The 14,048-nt window shown below is 45.9% G+C and overlaps 1 protein-coding gene across 3 annotated transcripts in view; it reads left to right on the top strand.

Moving 5' to 3' along the window:
* The window catches only part of FARP1 (FERM, ARH/RhoGEF and pleckstrin domain protein 1), a 314,718-nt gene that overhangs the window by 250,686 nt on the left and 49,984 nt on the right, over positions 1–14,048 (top strand). For all 3 annotated transcript variants that reach the window (XM_033177386.1, XM_033177385.1, XM_033177387.1), the window contains exons 9-13: positions 110–205; positions 1,682–1,845; positions 2,540–2,608; positions 5,330–5,405; positions 6,923–7,169. In XM_033177386.1, coding sequence (XP_033033277.1) covers positions 110–205; positions 1,682–1,845; positions 2,540–2,608; positions 5,330–5,405; positions 6,923–7,169 — 652 coding nt within the window. The remainder of the gene's footprint in view (positions 1–109; positions 206–1,681; positions 1,846–2,539; positions 2,609–5,329; positions 5,406–6,922; positions 7,170–14,048) is intronic.

Raw genomic sequence — 14,048 nt, 5'->3', positions numbered from 1 at the left:
AGCAATCGCCTGCCAGCCCTCTTCCTTTAGCTCTCATAAGCAAAGCAGACCAACTCATAAGTTGCTTGTTATGCATTTCCTGGCTCACTGCTACTGTCTTTCTTTTTAGGGTTTCACTAAGATCAATGCCTTCAACTGGGCCAAGGTGCGGAAGCTGAGCTTCAAGAGGAAACGCTTTCTCATCAAGCTCAGGCCAGATGCCAATGTAAGTGGTCCCGGTGGGAGAGGGGACCCACTGAGCCATGGGATGGCATGTGTCTTGCAAAGGGTGGAGGTCTGCACTTGGCAGGGCTTCCACTGAACCTGTGGCCAGTGCCACCCAGGTGCTTTGGTCCACATGAACGCCGAGCGTTTCCAGGACAGATGTATCCAAATGGTCGGTAACTCGAGGGCTGCCATCATTGGTAAACAGAGCGTAAAGGAGGTACACGAATGTGTACCTGGGGAGACGGTCATTTCCCTGCACAAATCCAGGCAGCCCCTCCCGACAAACAACCTGGGCTGTGCTGTTGCTGCGCATCCAGCCCCAGGCTACACCTGGAGACCCCATTCAGTATCCTGCCCTACCCCAGGCATAGACTGACTTCCCCAATCCCTGCTGGAGGCCCTGGGCCCCCAGTGGAACTCATTTGCATGGGCTAATTAGGTTCCCTTCCCCACTTACTTCCCACAACACACCTAAGGCTGTGACCCATGCCAGGACTGGGACAGGAAGGGAGGAACAGCCTCTTTGTCTGCTGGAAATGGTGACGGGAGGTGGGTTATGTGCCCTGGGCGTCTGTCCCCAACCAGCATATAGAGTTCTTTTTCCCATAGCAAATAAGATGATAAATGGCAATCAGGCTTACAGTTTAGGTACAATCTGGGTTCAGCAGGCTTTCATGGCCCAACCTGGGAAGCATATACCCATTTTAAATGGTTTTCCATGGAAAAACTCACTGGAGTTCCAAAAAGCTGCCTTATAAATAAAGGACTGCTGCACAGCTTGTTTGTAAGTTGGGTCCACCCATAACTGTGAGATCCCCCAAAATAGTTGGAACTGCTGGGAATGCTAAGGATGGTAGTAACTTTGGTTTATATAATATGGCCACTTCAATTGCGAGCAGGCAATTTCCATATCCCCTTTCCAGAATCAAAGGGCATGATTTTTTTCAGCCGAGAGTGATACTCTTGTGCTCCAGAAAAAAAGGTTTCATTTTCTGTGTAGTTCCTGGGGTGGCCTGGAGCCCGGAGCCATGGGCGACTTTACAGAGAAACCACGTAAGAGCCAACGTTGACATGAAGTGTGAGGAAGAGGATGAACGTTGCGTTTCAGTGATTTTAAGGAGGCAGGAAGGGACTTCCAGTATTTGGGTTTTGTTTTTCAAGGAAACGTAAGCGAAATAAACATAATTTGTACATGAAATCTGTCAAAAGATGGTGTCCCTTCCATTGAAGCCACGTGGCTGTTTCTGTTACTCATCTAAGAGATTCTCTGGGGAAGAAAATGATGGACTAGGGACTGCATCTTGTCCTTAAGAATAACTAGAGTTTAGTAAGTCTTTGCATTGATGGTCATGCTATAATAAAATACACAGCAAAAACTTTATTGGACAAAGCTATCTTCTGCCCCTTTTCTCCTGTTTCAGTGATGTATCTGTGGGTAATGGAAAAAAACCAACGTTGTATTTTCCCTTTTTAGAGTGCGTACCAGGATACCTTGGAATTCCTGATGGCCAGTCGGGATTTCTGCAAGTCCTTCTGGAAAATCTGCGTTGAACATCATGCCTTCTTTAGACTTTTTGAAGAGCCCAAACCAAAGCCCAAGCCCGTCCTCTTTAGTCGGGGGTCATCATTTCGGTTCAGGTGAGGTAGCCACTCCGTGCCTCCATTTACTGGGTGCACGTTTTTCCTCCTGCCTCTCACAGCCGCTGACACACAGCAGGTAGGGGAGGTGAACACTCACTGGTGTCCGGGAGCTATGGCCAAGCGGGGGCGCTTGTGTCGTCATCCCAGTGGGCTCTGTTTGAGCAGCAGAGAGGCACTAGGCAAAGCCACCCAGTCCTGGTAAACGCCTAGCGGGAATCTCGAACTCAGAAAGTATTTCCTCTCTCTGTAGAGGCACAAATGTCTTATTAACATGTGGTGTTGCTTCATAGAATATGTGGACTTGCACGTTATTGGTTAACTTTTCCATTCATTTGTAACAAATCATTGTCTGCCATGTGTCAAACACTATTCCAGGCGCTGAGCCCAATGATCCCTGCCTTCATGAAAGGTACACGCTCTTGGGATGGTTGCTTAGTAACCAAACACAGTTATCAAGTGGGCTTAGTTAATTGAACATTTTTGCCGTATATTCAAGGAAAATATCAAGAGACTGAATGGACCCAAAAATACAAAGTCTGTTACGCTTGCTTTTAGTCCTGGCTAGCCGAGAAATGCTGCATCTCTCCCAGTTAGGGAAGGAGGGAAAGTGAAGCCTCGGAAGCATCATTTGCGTGTTTAAGTGAGAATGCCTTGGTATTTCTCCCCTTCCCTGTTGTGGTCTCTGTTTCAGTGGTCGGACTCAGAAGCAGGTTCTCGACTATGTTAAAGAAGGAGGACATAAGAAGGTGCAGTTTGAAAGGTAAGAGAAGCTTCGATGCTGCTTCTAGTCTGAGAAGGCTCAGACTCGCCAGGTAATGTTTGTTGCTGCTAAATATTTCTTCACCCAGACTTCAGACTTGGTGTCCCCTGAGTTGTAAATGACAGTCTCAGTCACCCTCGGCAAGTCCAGTGCTAGAGATGAAGGTTTTAGAGCCCAGGGGCATGCCCTCGAGAGTGAGATGAGAGCAGACGAGAGGACCAGGGGAGATGGGAGAGGACATTAGTAAGGAGAAGGAGAGAGGGCTCAGGATGTCACTGCGGGGAATGAAGTGTCATAAAAACTAGCTCAGTGGTGAGTCCTTCAATAATTTGGGATTTGTACTGAAAGTATGTCTATGAACTTTTTAATTAAGTAAATCTGGATGAGCAGAAACCGGATTTATTTTTTTTTTTTTTCTCGAAACAGGGTCTCACTGTGTCACCCAGGCTAGAGTGCAGCGGTGTGATCACAGCCCACTGCAGCCTTAGCCTCTGGGACTTGATCAGTCCTCCCACCTCAGCCTCCTGAGTAGCTGGGACCACAGGTGCCCAGCACCACTTGTAGCTACTGTTTTGTAGAGATGAGGTCTCCCTGTGTTGCCAGGGCTGGTCTCAAACTCTTGGGCTCAAGCCATCTTCCCGTCTTGGCCTCCCAAAGTGCTGGGATTACAGGCAGCAGCCACCATGCCCAGCCAGAAACAGGATTTTTTATTGCTGCTGCTGTTGTTATCAAACACTTACAGCCCTTAGTGTGTGCCAGGCTGTTCCAAGCACTAGGCCTGTGTGAACTCATTGAGTCTTGACCTCAGCTGTGTGAGGTCAGTGTTCTTTTATTCGCTTTGTAAAGATGGAGCCACTGAGTCCCCAACAGGTGGTCTCATAGCTGCTAAGCAGCTTCTGGCCAGCCAGCTCCCGAGCCCAGTGCTCCAGGACGGAGCAGCAGAACCTGAGGAGGGTAAAGGAACAAAGCATGGGGCCTCGAGCACTAGTTAGTGCATGAAGGGTTTTTAAAAACCTTTTTTCGTTTTCATACATTTAAAAAATTATAATACAGAGAAGTCAGCAAACACCCAGATTCCTACTACTTAGAATTAACAGCCATTAACAGCTGGACACATTTGTTTCTGGGGTTGTTTTTTCTTCTTCGTTTATTTGCAGCTCTCGTTACAGACGTGGCAAAACCCCTTGAACCACCAGCTCTGGTAATTTCCCTTCTCCCCTCCTCAGAGGCAGCTGCCAAATTTAGGCTTCTTTCTGTATGCATATTACTGCATCCAAAAAGAGTGTGTAGAATTGCTGTGGAGGCCGGGCACTATGGCATATGCCTGTAATCCCAACACTTTGGGATGCCAAAGTGGGTGGATCACTTGAGCTCAGGAGTTTGAGACCAGTCTGGGTAACATGACGAAACCTCATCTCTACCTAAAAAAAAAAAAAAAGAAAGAAATTAGGTGGATGTGGTGGTGCATGCCTGTGGTCCCAGTTTCTTGGGAGGCTGAGGTAGGATGATTGCTTGAGCCTGGGAGGTCAAGGCTGCAGTGAGCCAAGATTGTGCCACTGCCCTCCAGCTCTGGGCCACAGAGCGAGATCCTGTCCCCCCAAAAAAAGGAATCGCTGTGAGTGTGTTCTTTTCATTCGTATTAGTACTCTTGTATATAATTCTTCATCTTGCTTTTTTAATACTACTTTTTTTTTTTGAGATCTGTTTTAAGGGCCACACAGTAGTATGAAGATACTGCACTGTATTTCTCTGATTCCCTATTGAGAACCATCCAGGTTATTTCAGTGTTTCGTTTTGATTTTGCTGAAATAAACCTGCTTCTGTGGCCATCCCTGCATCTTCCTTCTACCGCAACTCTGTGGTGGTTTCTCATGCCCTGTCTCCAGAAATGTCATGTTCAGGAGGCTTTTTTGCAGGCATGTGTGGAGGTGAATCCCATCATTTTCTTTGGGCAGTCAATGGTTAGTATTTGAAGACCATGTAAGAAGTAGCCCAGTTCTCTGTTTCAGAATGTGGATCTCTAGAGCTTTTCTGTGCTAACCTGGAGTATTTTGAAGAAGAGCTGGATATATCTGGGAATATAATCTATATTTATACAGTCTCACGAATTTCAGGACCTGAGCATTTGAGTGCCTGTTTGATAGGGAAAAGGGGAATAGGCAGACTGAGAGGGAAGAGATGAAAGAGACGTGTCAAGATGCTGTTAAAGTCAGTTCCTTCTACTGTTGAGGGCAGGCCTTTTCCTCTGAACTTACCACTTTGATGGAGTGAGCGGATGAGTGGTAATTGCCTCTGTTATAGAACTGATCCAGAAAATAATTACCTAAAGTACATGAATTGATTTCATATTGTTAGACCATAGCTGGCCATTCAGAGCATGGGAGGGCCCAGCCACGTCCTCCCCTCTCTGTGACTTTCCCCTTAACTAGAAAGGTCCTGCTCAGCTGCTAAATGTTTCTTTACCAGCTGCACCATGAAAACTACCAAAAGGGCTTCTGAGAACTTCTCCAAGATGTAAATAACCCTTGGGCCATGCAAGTGCTATCAAAGGATGATTGCATGTCTGTTTCCAAGTAGCATTTGTAAAGGCGGCTCTGGGTACCATCATTATTGAGGAAGGCACTGATGCGTCCCACAAAAGGACCTTTGTTTCATTTAAAACAAAGAAAAAAGAAACAAAAACCTCACCTAACATGAATGATCTTGTGTGATTTTTCCCAGGAAGCACAGCAAGATTCATTCTGTCCGGAGCCTTGCTTCACAGCCTACAGAACTGAATTCGGAAGTGCCGGAGCAGGTCAGTGATGGCGCTGTCCTATGATAACTCTGCTTTTCCCCACACTTCCTCCACGGAGCCCTGGGCCTCCTAGTGGGATTTCTGGTTCTCCGTCCTTTCCTTTGAGGTTTTTGGCAGATGAGAATCTGATTATGGGCCTTGGCTTTGACCAGACATAGGCTCTGTGCCGTGTGCCCGCAGCCTGGGCTCAGAGACCCTGGAGTGTGTTGTGTTTTCAGCTGCCTTCTGATCTCCCATGCGGCACTCTAAGCCACTGAGAACTCAGCTCAGCAGCGGAACCATTGCTGCAGTGGGCAGAGCTGAGACCGGCTCTCCAGCTAAATGGGTCCACGTGGGAAGAGATGGGGACCCGCTTTGTAACTAATGGGTGTAGCTCCTGCCTGTTGCCAAGGCCAGAAGCCTTTGCTGGCAAAGAACTGGCCGGCAAGTTCCCAGAGCTTGTATTACAGGGCAGTGACCACAATTGGCAGTAAGAGACAGTATCACTCTTGCTCTGAGGGTGGCAAAAGCTCGTTTTCCCTGGAGTTGGTCTCTGGGTAAGTTTTCAGGGCTTTCTTTAAAAGAGAAAAAGAAACTTGGGGAAGAATATGAAGGAGGTTTCATCGTATGCATCCAAAAAAACCCCTTTCCCCATCCAGACTGCCCTGAGAAGTGTAAGTGTCCTTTGTCGTTTTTCTGATGACTGTGGCAACTTGCCTTCAGGGGTCCCTGATGTGCCTGCCCACCCTTCCCTGGAGACCCCTGTGGGCTGGAAGGGCTGTCTTGTTCCATAGAAGCTTTACAAGCCCAATATGAGCCAGGCGTGGTGGCTGGCACCTATAATCCCAGCACTTTGGGAGGTCAAGGCAGGAGGATCACTTGACCCTGGAGTTCAAGACTAGCCTGGGCAACATAGGGAGACCCCTGTCTCTATAAAAAAAATTTAAAAATTAACTGGGTATAGTGGCACATGCCTGTGGTCCCAGCCACTTGGGAGGCTAAGGTAGGAGGATCACTTGACCCCAGGAGTTCAAGACCAGCCTGGACAACACAGGGAGACCCCATCTCTACAAAAAAAAATTTTTTTAATTAGCCGGACATGATGGCGCAGGACTGTGGTCCCAGCTGCTTGGGAGGATTGCTTGAGCCCAAGAGGTTGAGGCCGCTATGAGCTGTGATTGTAACCACTGCACTCCAGCGTAGGTGACAGAGTAAGACCCTGTCTACCCCTCCAAAAAAAAGAAAGGAAGAACAAACCCCAGCATGAGTCGGTGGGCCCTGCAAAGCAGAGACCCGGCCTGGCTTGTGCTGCCAGGAACAATGCTGTCAGCCGCCACGCCCAGAAGGAACCTTCTGGATCACGCCCAGATGTGCTTCCCTGACTGCTGTTATGTCAGAGCACTTCCGGGCAGTCCTCCCGCCGCAGAGGCCTCGGGTGTTCTTCCGGGAGGCGCTGGCTCTCCTTTTCTGTTTTCAGCCTTGGAGTAACAGTCTCCCTCTTCTCCATCTCTCTGCACCTTTTCCCCCACCCCACCCAGTCTCAGCAGAGCGCCAGCCTTACATTTGGAGAAGGTGCCGAATCTCCAGGGGGCCAGAGCTGCCAGCAAGGAAAGGAACCGAAGGTTTCCCCGGGGGAGCCGGGGTCGCGCCCGAGCCCTGCGCCGAGAAGCCCCGCGGGTAACAAGCAGGTGGACGGAGCCGCCTCGGCGCCCGCAGAGGAAGAGGAGGAGGTCGTTAAGGATAGGACCCAGCAGAGTAAACCTCGGCCCCCGCAGCCAAGCACAGGTCCAGCATCGCGGGCTGCCAGAGGCAGCAGTAATTCCATTCCTTTCATTGACTGCAGTGACGTAGATAGTGAATACGACCTTCTTAGAGAACAAGCGTCCCGGTCCCGGTCCCGGTCCCAAACAAATGACAATTATGAGGGTGATCTGACCAGCGGTGTCTATCTGCTGTCCAGGGACGAGGGGCGAAGAGAGGCTAGGCGTGGGGCTTCCCCGCACTCTGCAAAGTCCTCCCGGCCTCCTTCCAGAGAATTCCTTGATGACGATTCAGCAGACATAACCTTTGATATGAGCGGGAGCCCTCGACTCCCAAGGCATAGCTCTCTCATAGACGAAATGTTCAAGGGCTCTGCTGGTCACAGCCCCCTGGCCACCCCGTTGTCTCCCAGCAGCAGAAGTTCAAGTCCAAATATGAGTTGGGACAGAACTGGGTCTCAAGGCTACGTTTCTGAAAATGGACATGACCGTAGAGAGGGGAGTATGGGAGAAGACACTCTCCCGGGCCAGGGTCCTCCTTATGAACGCTGTTCCCCCACCTCGCCAAGGCCATACTTGCGGAATCTTCCTGGTAGATACAATAAGTCAGAGACAGATCCACTCATCATTAGCCAGGTAGCATCTACCCCGGAGGCCATGGATGGGCTTGGTGGCCGTGGGAAGGGGGGGCAAGCCAGTGCAGCTGCTCCCGAGGGTGGAAGGCTGGCTAATGGCACCAACCCCGTGGGTGCAGCCTCCAAGGTCCCTGCCGTGCAGTCGGTGTGTGCCAGTGGCATGGCAGGGCAACTGGCACCTCTGCAAGTGACCGAGAGCTCCACCAGCAGTGGGACGGAGTCCAGTGAGTCAGACTCTGAGATGCTGAGCCCCGGGAGCCAGCCCCTCGTGTTTGGTAACCCCGCAGTGCTGTGTTCCCCGTCCCTCCTGAGAAGCCGGGGGTCCTTGGGTGGCCTGTATTTGAGTGAGGAACCGGAGGAAGATGAGTGAGGAGGCCAGGAGGCAAGTCTTCAGCCCGAGCAACCTGGGGTCACGAGACCAGGGTTTCCCTAGAGCTGATCTGTTCCAGTGACTCATTCATTTGTAGTCTAGATTTGTTAGAGGAGGTTTCAGACAGGCACATGTTTCAAAGGGTCTGCCTGACTTCTAAAAATCGTTAAGAAAAACAAAAGTTCACATAAGTGGCTTGCTTTCCAGAAAAGGTGGACGAGGTAAACAGAAAGTCCTAGTGACAAGTTCCCAGGAACTTGTTTATTTTGCTGGTTGAAGGCTAGGAAGAAACACTTTGTTATGAATCTGATCATGTGTATAGTGTGTTATATTTATATGGCAATTTTCTGTGTATGTTCAGTTATGCAGATCACCTACCTGTTGGTTGAGAGTTTGAAGCATCCTTGAGATTACAGGAAAGGGATCGGTTTCCCATTCTCCCCTTTTTTAAAAGGAGGGCTGCTTTGTCCATGCCTCATGAAGTGAGGAATTGACACTATTCAAGGCCAAATGTAAACTGATAGCTAGTTGAGATTGTGTTGGTGAAATCTTTAGTCAAGTATAATGAATATTTTAATGGGAAGAATTGGGGGTTATTTCTGCTTCCCAGGCTTCCTGTGAAATACTAGAAAAGTTGTCAAATCTTCATGAATTGTAATCTACTTGGGATTGCTGGTTTGGTTTAGGTTTGCGTTGGTGGATCATATTGTTATGTTTTAAGAAGTACAATTTTGCCTCTCAGAATCTCTTGGTGAAACTGAAATACTGCTGAGCAGGATGTGGGGAAGAGTAACACCTTGAAATAGGCACTGTTGTCACCAGTAGGTCAACAAACTAAATGCCTGCCTTTGAATTGTGTGCGGCGCAAAGAAGGACTGTTTTCCAGCATGGTTGCTCTTGGTTGGTTTACGGACACAGTCTTACCATTCACACTCTTGTGAACAGTGTCCTCTGTTGGGAATAGTGATACTTGGATATTTCTCTGAGCCAGAAAAAAAGAAAGTGTAAGGAGAGAGAGATTGACTTCTTTTTAAATCCTGCCCACCAGTGTCACTGCCTTTCACCCAGCATTCCTGCATTTTAAAGAGCCTTGTTTTCACTTGAAGTTTCTCTGCCTTAGCTGCACGTTGCAATTTTCTGAGATATTTTAAAAATTAGTGACGCCGGAACCCTGACCCTAGGGATTTTGATCTCATTGGTCTGGAGTGCTTCTTGGCCTTCCCAGCTGTTTGTCCAGGGCAGCCAGGGCCACTTCTTACCCAGGCCTTTTCGAATCTAGTGGAATACAGTAAAAGTGTTAGCTAAATTTTTGGCTTGCTTGCAGAATAAGAAAAATATCACAAACAAACTGCTTTTTCTTGATGCCTGTGTTTTGCACTTTTCAGTCTTAGGTACTTTTTTTAGGGGGAAAAAAAAGGATAAATTGTAGAATAAAATTTTTAGATCCTAAGTAACTACAAAATTATTGAAAAGAGTCCTAACAATGATAGCTCCCTGATGTGCAACCATACCAGGGCCTCACTGAGCTCATCACGTGACCTGATCACAAGGGGAGAACCAAGCGTGCTTAGGACACCGAGTAGAATTTGGCAGCAGCGTAGAAAATGGAGGGGTATCGGCTCATCTCATTCACAAATGAATATTTGTCCACATGAATGTCCAGAAGTCGGTTTTAAAGAATCTGAACACTTAATCCGTTTTTATACAGACTTTTTTTTTTGTTTTCCTAATCATTTGATTCAGTGCCTGATTGAATCAAGCTCATTGTTGGATCGTTTGAGAGTTGTTCATTGAAGTAGTCTATTTACGTCTTGCTTTAAATTTATGTATTTAACAGAATCACAGAATTTTTTAAACTGGAAGGGACCTCAGAAGTTCATCTGGGCAAACCTTCATTTCTTGTTCTGAAAAAGTTAAGTGACTTTGCATAAGTAATACAGCTGTTGCATGACAAAGCTGAAACTGTAACCTGGTCTCTAGACGTCACTTTTTTAGCCTATATGATATCTTGGTACAATAGGAGCTTTTTGATTCAGTATTTTAATTTTGGAGAGTCTTATATGAGTTAATAATTCAAATCAGATGTGGAGACTAGTGATCGAGTAGACTTAGGCAATTACAGGCCATAATAGGTGGGAAGAATTACTTCTTCTTATATTGTGGGGTTTTGCAGTTATAACACATTTTTGCATAATCTGTTCAGACACAGAAAGAATGTCAATTTGCTATATGAGTGTTTAGTGAAGTGTGAGTTAAACAGAACCCAGTGTGGAATCCTGTGGTTTGTAAAGTAGTTGGTTCAGATGAATTTTCTTTTCCCCTCTAATTATACAGCAGTCTGATAATGAAATACGATTGATCGCTGGGTATGAACTTACACAGCCTATGACAGGAATCATCAAATATAAGCATCCCAGAGCGAAACACGCTTCAACCATTATTTTGTTTTGCTTTTTCCTACAGCAGTGATTTTTATCTAAGTGTTTTAAGAGCAGTTGATCAATGGCAGTATACTCAGTTCTGTACTGACGAAATTTTTCACTCTAAGAGTTGCTCATAGAGTTTTTCCCTCATTGGCTTTGTACCAGGCAAGCAACTCAGTTTCTGCTTCTTGGCCAGTATTTACAAAAGCAGCAATCCTGGTGTAATTAATGGTGCTTACAGTTTGTTTAAAGGCTGTTTATCATACATCCTGATGTGCTGCGAACAGTCACTACTTGCCTCAAGAGGAGCTTGTCCTGTGCTAATAAAGATTCCATAACATTGGCCAAAGAGTCCGTTTGTACATTCTTTGAGCCTGGTGGAGCATGTTTGCTGAGCTGATGTGGTCTCCCCAGTGTCACTGGGAAGAGCTCAGTCAGGAAAAGCCAGCAGCATCTACCGTGCCACCCTCCATGCCTTCTGACTTTGGGGAGACTCCAGTCCTCCAGGTCTTTACCCAGCCTGCAGATCTCATTCTAGCTTAAGAAGGGCATGTGTGTGCATGAAGTTGAGCTAAGAGTGGAGGAAGGCCAGAGGTAGGGTTGGGTGTGATACTAGGTAGCAGATATTAGAGACTTCTGAATGTATTCAGATTTCAAAGGGTTTCCGAGACTTCTCAACCAGTCTTTCTAAGACAATGGCTAGTGTAGGGGTCTTCTGACTCAACAGGGGACCCAGGCCTTCACATACCAGCCACTCACTAGCTGCTCTGTGACATACTGTCTTAAGAGCATGAATGGAAAACAAGCCTTGTATAAACATAAATCTTAAAGCCCAGGGCCTCCTTGCGCTAATATCTTTTGTTGAATATTATGTCAAAATATGTAAATTTTAGACCCTTTTGTGGCTGCCTTTGCTATTGCTTGTTAAGGCCAAAATACAAATGCAAGAAATTCTTTTAACATGAAGAAATGCATTTAATGAGCTCCAGAACTCAAAATAAATGGCTTCAGCTCCTTTAACAGTCATCTGTGTGCCATTGACACTATTTTATTAGATAGGCCTTTAATTAGAGGAAGTCTGCGGGCCGGATTCCTCCCTGCATGTGTGATTCATGTTTGGGAATTTCTAATTTATCTCCCCCAATTGTGCCATGTGGCCTGCACTTGAAATGTAAGTAATTCTGATTTTATTCTCTAGAACTTATTTGAAGATTTAAGCCAGGCAATGCTGAAAAAAGCTAGACCTGCAACACTAAAACACAGCATGAGCGTCTCGAAATTCCCACCAAATATGCAAAGTCCAGTCTGCTCTGAATGTGCATCAGAAACTCAACTTTGGTTATTAGCCCTGGAATTTGGTTCCAAAAGCAAAAATTTGGTTTTGTTGTCAAGCAATTTCTAAAGGAAGAAATAATGTAAAGATCAATCTGTCATTTTAAATGTTGTTGAAACTGCCATGAGTGTGCACACGGCTCTGTTTCATACCTGTAATCAGTATTCACATGCTTTCAATCTACTGTTTCCACTTAAAGCATTATTCCATATTTCAGCACAGAATGACTGGTGAAACTGAAGCTGTTAGTGTGTAATTGGGTCACAGGCAGACCCGGCCTTAAATTAACAAATCTGGGTTCCCTTCACTGTCAGGTTTATGTTGCTTTTATTCGCCTCTGGCTGGATCCCTTCTCTTTGCCTGGGACCTTATTCTGATTAGCTAGAATTTCAAGAGCTCTTAGAGTTACATTCCCCAGAAAGACTGTTTCTCTCTGGACTTTCTCTTTCATAGTCTGTAAACATTTCTCCAGGCTTAGTTCTAAGACTGGCCTTCCTCTAGTTTGATGGTAGGAGTCTATTCTATTCCTACTACATTTTACAAATTGAACTGCAGAAGAGTCTTTCTAGGTAATCTCTGTAATAGAGCTGGTTTCTTTGAACCATAGCCATTTTATGCCTAGTGTTCCATTATTGGAACGCTAAGCATGTGGGAGTTATTTATATCTTATTGCTCAAGGTCATCGTCAAGGTCTGATTACAAAAATTCAAAAAATTGCAACCTCAGGCATAAATTTAAAGAGGTAGCCATTTAAAAATAATCCATGCTACCATTTCCACTTAAAGTGGTAGCGTTCTGATGAGTTTTATGTGGGTTCTCTCTTAGCCAAGCCCGTAAGAGCATATGGAGAGAAAGGTACCGTTGAGTGAACTTCTATGAGCAGCAAGTGATTAAAGACATTTACTCTGACAACATTAAAGAATTTACTGGTCCTGTTTTTTTCCTTGTTAGTTTAATTCCATCTGTTTCTGTTTAATTGAGTGAAACTTAATAAAAAATGACGTCTCTAGTGAGCACATGTGCACATCTCTCCCAGTTGTTGGAATTTAAAATGAAGCTGTGACTTTTAGGCCAAAATTAGCATGACACTTAATACAGCAGTTTTCTTTCTATTAAAAAATAATGACAAAAAGCGCGCACACACACACACACACACACACACAATCTCTGTGATGATTTGGCCTGGAGTTGTAGACATCAGCGATCAAAAGTGGCCTGGTGCCAGCTGTTTGGATATATCCTTGAAAAGGGGAGCTTTGTCATTCCCTAGAGTAACCTAAAGAGAGATTTCCAGGCATTTCCCCGTGAACAGAAGTGGTAAATGCTGATTTGTTGTGCCATATGTGTGTTTGGGAGGAGGGGAGGTAGCATCTTGTTTTGAAGAAAGTTCTCATTTCATAAAATAAACAGCACACCACTCCAAAAAAAAAAAAAAAAGAAAGAAAAAAACAAAACCTCAAGCACAAGGAACTTTTTTTTTTAACCCCTAGTGAAAGCAATTAAACATCTTGGTAGACGCTAGGGAAGAAGTAGAAAATCTTCTTTTCCTGAAAGCTTTAAACATTGAATAGACTCTGATTTGTTCAGGATCATTGTGGTGTGAATTGGCCACTTGACACAGCCATCACAGCATGGTAGCCTGGAAACTGAGCCTTCAGCATCTTCTCCGTGCCTGGTGTTTAAGTGTTACTTGGAGTGGAGGCAGTGCATTTGCGTCTTCATGTAGTCTCCAGATCAGGTTACTCTGATTTGTCTTGGAGTGGCTTTCTGTATGAAAGTAATCAACTGTTGCCACGGGATATCTGATCTCCATGAGTAGTTGCAAGCCAGTCTAAAAGGTTAACTCTACAGGGCCGGCGCCACCAATGCGGTTATGGAAGTTCGTGCTGTGAGATACTTGAGTGTGCTGCTGGGGCCAGGTGCAGCAATTGCAGAATGTTGAGGAGTGAGGAGTAGTTAGAAATCACTGCAACATGGAAAAGCACACAGACCAAGGACACTAAGGAGGGAGCAAGGACCACCGGGCAGACGTGGGTGTGTGGAGTAAAAAGCATCGGACAGTGATTGACTCTACTTTTGAGTGCGATGTGGAGGCAGTAGTGGTGTGGGGGGTTGTGAGGGAGTGAGTCTGCTTTATTGTGAA

The sequence above is a fragment of the Trachypithecus francoisi genome, unplaced genomic scaffold (assembly GCF_009764315.1).
Source record: "Trachypithecus francoisi isolate TF-2019V2 unplaced genomic scaffold, Tfra_2.0 Lachesis_group18, whole genome shotgun sequence".
NCBI classification, from domain to species: Eukaryota; Metazoa; Chordata; class Mammalia; order Primates; family Cercopithecidae; genus Trachypithecus; species Trachypithecus francoisi.
The sequence above is the reverse complement of the archived record's forward strand: the minus strand, read 5'-3'. Positions and strand labels throughout refer to the sequence as shown.